Below are 8463 nucleotides of genomic sequence, written 5' to 3'. Positions count from 1 at the left end.
ATATGAATATGATACATAAATATATATATATATACACGTACACACACACACACCCATATATATACATACAAATATATATATATGTGCGTATGTATGCAGTATGTATGTGTATATATATAATTTCATATATGTGTGTGTATGTATGTGTGTATGTATATGCCTTTACTGAAATGTATATGGTATGTGTGTGTAAAATAAATAAGAAAATAAAGCTAAGGAGAATTATATGTATGTAACCAAAAAGACGAAAAACGACAAAAACGAACGGAGCTAAACAGAAAAAAAAACAAATAAATAAAAGCAAAAGAATACAAAAACAATACATAAGGACAAAAACAAAAGCCGAGGGTACGTGGCATTAGAATAAATGGTTGAGAGAACAAAGAATCTACTAGAATTTCATACAGCAAATTATCACTGTCAAAAGATGACAGTTGCATCGTTTTTTATTATTCCTTTCACATCTCATGTCCTCTAATCGTACCCAGCTTACAATATCATTACACCATTTTGCTCCTAAACAATATCTGTCTTTCTTTCTCCCTCGCTCGCTGTCTCTCCCTTCTCTGCTAAGCTATTCATTTATTGGCTCTTTTACAATGGTGATACAACATAGTTGTTATTAGATTTTTTTTCTTCCCCTATTCCTTCTATACGTACCCCGCTCCCGAATATCTTCTCCCCTTTTCTCTCTCTGTACATTAATCTGTATATATGAACAACAGAGAAAACAATTAATGGTAAAGAGCGGGGAATATTGTGTGACTATTAAGGTGTCATATAAGTGAAAAACAGCGAATGATGTCTGTGTGCATGCTACTTTACTCATACATTCCTGCGACTGTTTCAGTATGAGTGTGTGACTATGCACATCAATGAACGTGTTTATATGCGTGCATTTTTATTTCTTTATAAATATATATATATACACACACACATATGTATATATATATGTGTATGTGTATATATGCATATGTGTATATACATATATATATATACATATATCTACACACACACACACACACACATATATATATATATATATATATATATATATATATATATATATATATATATATATATATACATATATATATGTGTGCGTATGTTTGTGTATACACGCACACATGGATACGTAATTGCATAGGTACAAATGTATGTATGTATGCTTGTAATTTAGGGGTATGTATTGAGGTAATTAATAATGTAGGGAACCCACTGTTATTCCATAAGAGATACAGCCAGATCGAAATAACAGCTACGAATGTCTCGGCAGTCAGTTAATAAAGTGAAACACAGCAGACGATTTCATTGACTAACTACCTACACACACATGCACACACACACGCACACACACAGACACACTCACATATTCATACACATTCATACACACACACACACGCATGCACACACGCAAACACACAGACAGACATACTAACAGTGAGACAGACTGAGAGACAGATAGACAGATAGATAGATACATACATACATACAAACATACATACATATATACATACATCCATACATACATACATGCATACATGCATACATGCATACATGCATACATACATAGAAAGACAGACGTAAGTTAGGGGGAAAAAAACGATAGAATAAGTACTAGGCTTTAAAAAAATAAGTCCTAGCGTCCAAACAAACATTTGACTTCAAAACGATGCTCCCGTATGGCCGTCATCTAATGACTGAAGCAAAATAAAATATAACCGACAAAAACAAACGAATCCCAGAAAAAATTAAGACATGCTTGTTAAAATGATTTATTTATTTAATAAAATGGTTCATTGTTTGGAACCAATTACTCTGTAATATTCTCATCAATGAAATCTCTGTAATTGGCGGTGTTTGTGAAGACAGCGAATCCTTCATCACAATCATAACCATAAGAGGCAACGCCAGCAACGACATATTTGTAGTCAACGGTCGTCGTGCAGAGAAGACCACCGCCAGAATCTCCCTGTGAAATAAACATTTTTGAATATTTTTTTACGTCATAATAATTGACACATTTCGATAGAACGTGAAATAATTTATTTTCAAACAATTGATTCGAAAGTAGATAAGGTTATTGATAATAACATATAAATATTGTGTTAAACAAAACTTGTGAAACAGTCGTTCCCGACCACACACACCTAAAAGTGGTTTTGTTTTAAAAAAGAAGAACAATATGTGCAGGCTATTACATATAAGTTTATCTACTTAGGATTCAAGCATTAGAAATTAACTGTTAAAAAATTTATCAATGAAATAAATATTTATACAGCTTAATTCATATAAAATGGTGAATATATTTAGAGAATGTGCAAGAGAGAGACAGACAGACAGACAGAGAGACAGACAAACAGAGAAATAGATAAAGAGAGAGTAAGAGAGAAAGAACATGTGTGTGTGGGTATGTGGATGTGTTTGTGTGTGAGAGAGACAAAGAGAGATGAAAACAGCGCATTTACAAAATTAATAAAACAAAATTCTGCTCAAATATTCATTTTAATTTTCTTATAAATGAGAAATGTACCTGCACTATTTAACTGTTTCTTTTCCCTCCGGGTTGCATTAGGATTCAGAAAGAAAAAAAAAACGCATTTGTAGAAGGCGAAGATGAGTGACGTAATGGTTAGCTTATTGAAATGACGATCGGAAGACCGGGTTACGTTGTACGGTTGAGGAAATCAATTCATTTTGCGTTACTTTACACTCACTTCCACATCTGACGTGTAGTACACTGTGTGTCTCTGTATAGGCAATGTCTATTTAATGGAAAGAGTGAGCGAATGTACTCTAACAAATGTTTGTTCCTCATAAACAGATCCGCTGTGCAGGTTGTAGCGCAAGAAATTACAGAATCCTCACATTTCGTTTACAATCGGAGAATCCACTTATATAGCAGAGAGCAATCAGAGAGCTAACATTCAACAGTTGACTCCCTTTGTTCCTTTAGTCACCACTACAACTGCATATTTTTCCTGATTTTCACTCCGAATATGGAAGTGATGCCTGTGGACTCTGCACCTACGACCCTCACAGAAATAGTGGACGAAGACAGATGAAAAGACGGATGGACCGATGGGTAGATGGATGAATGAATGGATGGATCTATGGATGGATGAACGGATGGATGGATGGATGGATGGATGGATGGATGGATGGATCTATGGATGGATACAATACCAAAACTGAAAATTAAAAATGGAAGGAATATGCGTATAATATGAAAGAGTGAATAAGCGTCATATTACGTAGCAAATATTTGTTCCATTTCTTAAAAGGGCGCCAACACAGATATGCTGTTCAACCGTGGTGCCAGGAGAATAACTTTGGCATTTATCATTTGGGATGATATCAATATTAGTTCGTCTCATTTGGTTTGGGAAAATTCCATGTTCTAGGTAAATAAAGGCAAAGAACATGAAGTATTTTGTTAATAAATAAATGTATAAATCATATTTGGGACTAAACTTTCAATTGCAGAGATACAATTTTATAAATTAACATGACATACTTCCGGTCTTTCCCCATCCAGCAGTTATACATCTCTTGTGGAATTTATCTCCTTTGTTTGGTAAATCCACAGGCTTGATACATGCGCTGATCGGGACAGGTGTCGTCAATTCTAAGACAGCAATGTCATTATCTGCAAAATGAGGTGAAGAGCAATAAGCATTATTTGCAAAATTATGTGAAGAACAAAATTCAATATTTGTATATATCATTACACAGAATTATTATTATTATTATTATTATTATTATTATTATTATTATTATTATTATTATTATTGTTATTATTATTAATATTATTATTATTATTATTGAGTGAGAGAGCAGCACATCAAAGTGACACTGGGGTACAATTATACGAAAACCAATACACCCATGACTGAATTATGAAATTCGCTACGTGCGCAGTTGACATTATATAGGCTCATCCCTTGTCTGTTTGGGGTTGAGATAAACCGTTATTTTAATGACTTAGTCAAGATTTTCTTACTTAAACAAATGGTGGAAATGAATGTTTCCTTTGATATTGTATTTGAATGGAAAAACCTTTCTCCACTCGAAGAAAGGTTTTACACGTTATATTTCAATATTAAACTTCGTGGTTATTCCAGTAATAAGAAGAATGGAATTGGTATTTTTAGCAAGTCATGTTGGCTGAATAAGCAAAAATAGGTTTCAAACATGACATTCCTCAAGAAAACAGAGATTGTCATATAAAACTGCTTTCCACAGTTAAGGATAAAAAAAATTTTCAGTGGATATATCTGATATCCACAGGGAAAGGGTTAATATTGTGGTAGCAACTGATGAGAAGCAGAATAGACCTGCAACAGATCGTAACAGAGACGATATGTCATCGACATAGTCACCAATGGCGACTAAGTGACTTTTGACAATACTAGTTCTTTAATCGATTCTTTGATTGAATGATTGATTGATTGATTGATTGATTCACTGACTGAAGGATTAATCAAACGATCGGTTAGTTAATTGACTAAATGTTAACGAATTAGCTAATAATGAAAGAAATGAAACAGAACCTTGGCGTGTATCTACTATTCGCAAAATGAAATCCGTTTCAGCACAAAAGTTTACGTAAAGAATCTTCGTAGCCAACTACAAACAGAAAACCTGTGAACGGTTTAATTTCTTCCATAATTTTTTAATTGTGTTTGGGTGAAAACAAAAAAATACTAACCGACAGTTCCTTGCTTTCTAATGTAATCTCGATGCTTCACCCATTTCTTTACGGGTGTCCGAACTACTGCAGTTTTCTTGTTGGTTGATCCTATGTGAGCAGTAATTGCCGCCACGCCTTCTGGACTGGAGAAAAAGAAAATTCAAATGATATAAAAATCTACTTTATCTACCCTTCCTCTTCCTCATCACTGTCATCACCATCGTCGTCGTCATCATCTTCATCAGTGCTCAGATAAAAGAGGAACTGTACTGGAGCTTTTGTTAGGATTTAGGTCGGTGCTTCATCTACATTTTTAAACTATCACACCCTTTCATTTAGCAACCCTACTTAAAAATCCGTCCCAGCACTTAATCATATTATGTTGAGATTCAACAAAGTTAAACGAGCCACAAAAATTTACAACCAATAGATTGATTACTGTTAAACGAATACACGCATTGTTTCATCTATAATTTTCACCACTGAAATTACCAGCTTATTCACACGCATGATAATCAATGAAAATAGTTTTTACAAACAGCCAGAGAGTGTATTCACGGTTTCTTCTGAGAGGACCCTATGGAGAAAACACCTGACTATTCTATCCCATAACCCACGAAATAGTAGAGAACAGAGAAGGGGAACGGACGCAAGATATGTCTCGATATTTTTCTTCATACTTTCTCTTCAGTACCCGTATAAAATACGCCACTCTCTCGCTTTTTATGAGTTGGTATCGTCCATTTCTTGAAGAACTGACTATCGTAAATGTTAACGTTTAATACTCGGCCAACCTTTACTGATCAGGTTTATGATTAAATGCATTCCTCATATGACCATCCTTCTCTACTTGCTCTAATTCCGAATTATGCAATGTGTTCTTCCGTTCTAAATATGATGCAGGGGTTTTGAGTGAGATATATTCTGTCTAGTGAGTGAAATGTTTGATGCAGAAAATCTCTTCTCTCATATAGGAATATCTGTCTCTCACCCAGTGTTAATATTCTAGCATCTATTCACTCATATCAATGGAAACCAGTTGGCGCTTTGTTTTCGCATAGTAATTTATGATATTTTATAAAACCTTAAGACAATGAGCTGACAGACCGGTTAGCACGCCGGGCCAAATGCTTAACGATATTTCGTCCATCTTTGCGGTCGGATTTCGAATTTCGTCGATAACTACATTGTCTTTCATCGTCTCGGGGTTTATAAAATAAGTGTAATCGACTTACCAGCTTCACCTGTTATTACTGACATTGAGCTAAAATTTGACATTGATATCTTGCTAAACCTTAAGGCGGCAAACTGATAGAATCGTTAGCACGCCGGTGAAAATACTTAGCAGCATTTCGTCCTTCATTACGGTGAGAGTTCTAACTCCGCTGGAGTCTACTTTACCTTTCATCACATCGAGATTGATAAACTAAGTATCAGTTAAGCACCTGGGTCTATGTAATCGACTTACCCCTACCTCGAAATTGCTAGCCTTGTGCCAAATTCGATATCTTACTAAACTTAAGGCGACGAGCCAGCTGTTCTAAGATGAAATTCTGCCGTGGTCGATTTGCCTCGCATTCATTCGGTGATGATAAAATAAGTACCATTTGAACAAAAGGGTAGATGTAATCGCCTTATTCCTCTCTTGAAATTGCTGGCTTTGTGTCAAAATTTGAGATCAATATTGCATTAAACCTTCATTCTACTTTCTGAAGATCAATGAGAGAATTTAAACTATATTTTGAAAAGAAATCTGTTGAACCACTTGGTAGTTCTGCTGTTCGTGTACATACAGTCGGTTTAATAAGTTTATATTTTACATATACTTAAAATGACTATAAATAAAATAATTGAAACATGTTATCTTTTGGAAGAAAAGTTCCAAAGATTTTGTTATATCTCAAACGAAGGAATATAAACAAACTTTGCTGTTGAATATGGAATCTAGAATTACCATAAATATCCAATTTTTGTGTCGTGGCGTTCTATATTTTGCATTTCATTATTTTTGGTTATCTCTAAAATTTGAATATTTGGAACTTAAAATGGTAGGATGTGATTTGAAAGAACTTTGGCTGCAATTTCTAGGAGGTCAATCAGTGTTGTAGAAGCTTTCAATTTAGTAGTTTGAGCTGCTAGAAATAACAGTTAAATACCTATGAAATCTCATTTAACTTTATTTTCAAATAAGGTGGTATATATGCCAGAGACAATGTATTTCCACATCTCCAGCCAGACATGTTTATCATGATTATAAAACTTCTGCCTTATGAGAGTACTTGGTAGACAGAAACTGTGTAGAAGCCTGATGCACACACACACACACACACATGCACACACACATATACATATATATATATATGTGTGCGTGTGTGTGTGTGTGTGTGTGTATGTATGTATGTATGTATTTATTTATGTGTGTATGTATGTTCCAGCAAACAAGTTCGATAAAATAAGTTAGAATTAAAGAATATGATTACTAGAGAAGATTTTTTTTTCTTCGGAGATAGGGGTGGGTTCGAAATATAAACCCTTCAAGGCGGAGCCCTAGCACAGCAGGGATTCAATGGTAGAAACAGACAAACATACTTACACACAATGGGCTGCTGTCAAGACATGTTTATCGCTAATCAAAGTTCCACCACAGATACCTCCTCCGTCAACCAGGGAAACATTGAGGAATACCATGTGAGGAAACTCACAATATTGACTTTCAGTTCCACTCACAATATGTTCGTTTACATTCTTAACTAAAAACAAGAAAATATCTTAAGTTTCTCACTGCACACACGTATATTCGATTGCGTTAGCATGGTGGTAGTAAGGCCTGAGTAAATCCCTCATTCGTATTAGTTTAAGCACTCTTTTAACTCTGATATTTTGTTTTAGATTCAACGTCACAGTTGATCTTGTGTCGTGAAAATAAATAGCAGTCAAATTTTTGAGGTTCATATACGCTATTTTGATTATGATAACGAGGGAATATTAATGTAAATCGTTACCGAATTTGTTTTCAAAAGACTACAGACGTTAGTAAAAAAAAATGAAAATACGTTTACTCTCTATGCCACGGTAACGAGAATTCTCTCATATTCTTGTTACGTTTCGCACCATTTTCTCCTTTGTCTTTAAATGATATACTAGCGAAAGCAAAGCTAATCTCAATATAAGTCATAAAACATTGAAAATTATAATGAATTTAATGCAATACAACCTTGATTTATGAATTTACTTCATTCCTGAAGGGAGTCTGTTACTCGAAATTTCAGTAAAACAAAATTATTTTCCATAGGAATCACACGAGAAGGCATAATTAATTCAATCGAACAGGGATGTCCACAGAGTGAAAGTTAGAAAACAAAAGACGTTCTCCTGCTTCTTGTCAACCGTGGTTAACGGTTTGCGTATTCGTTATTCAAGACAGCATACATCAGCGGAGACGCTTTATGTTCGAAAAGTTATTCGTAAACAATTTTTTCGTGATGCGAGGCATTCGTAAACAGAAATTCTACTTTGTATGACCAGAAAAAACTAAGCATTTACATTTGAAGTTATTGAATTATACACGAAAATTGTACATTGAAATCATTAATGCTATAAGAGGCGTATAGAATAATTAACGAAATCGAAAAGATGTCAAAACAAGCTTTTTTCTCCAACTTACTCGGTATTGCATAGAGGCAGGCCACCACTGCCAGGATGATCAAGCCAAGAGATTTATACATGGTGGGCAACACCTGAGATCTGCATGCACACAGTTTGCAGTGCAT

The 8463-nt window shown here is 34.5% G+C and overlaps 1 protein-coding gene across 1 annotated transcript; it reads right to left on the bottom strand.

The window, feature by feature from the left end:
- Positions 1-1762: 1762 nt before the first annotated feature.
- Positions 1763-8463, bottom strand: LOC106868591 (anionic trypsin-2). The gene is made up of 6 exons (XM_014913922.2): positions 8358-8463; positions 7287-7443; positions 4712-4836; positions 3518-3649; positions 3255-3400; positions 1763-1972 (listed from the first exon to the last, which is right to left on the bottom strand). Exons 1-6 carry the CDS (start codon positions 8461-8463, stop codon positions 1814-1816), a joined length of 825 nt encoding a protein of 274 aa, XP_014769408.2. The 3' UTR covers positions 1763-1813.

This window comes from Octopus bimaculoides, chromosome 10 (assembly GCF_001194135.2).
Source record: "Octopus bimaculoides isolate UCB-OBI-ISO-001 chromosome 10, ASM119413v2, whole genome shotgun sequence".
NCBI classification, from domain to species: Eukaryota; Metazoa; Mollusca; class Cephalopoda; order Octopoda; family Octopodidae; genus Octopus; species Octopus bimaculoides.
The sequence above is the reverse complement of the archived record's forward strand: the minus strand, read 5'-3'. Positions and strand labels throughout refer to the sequence as shown.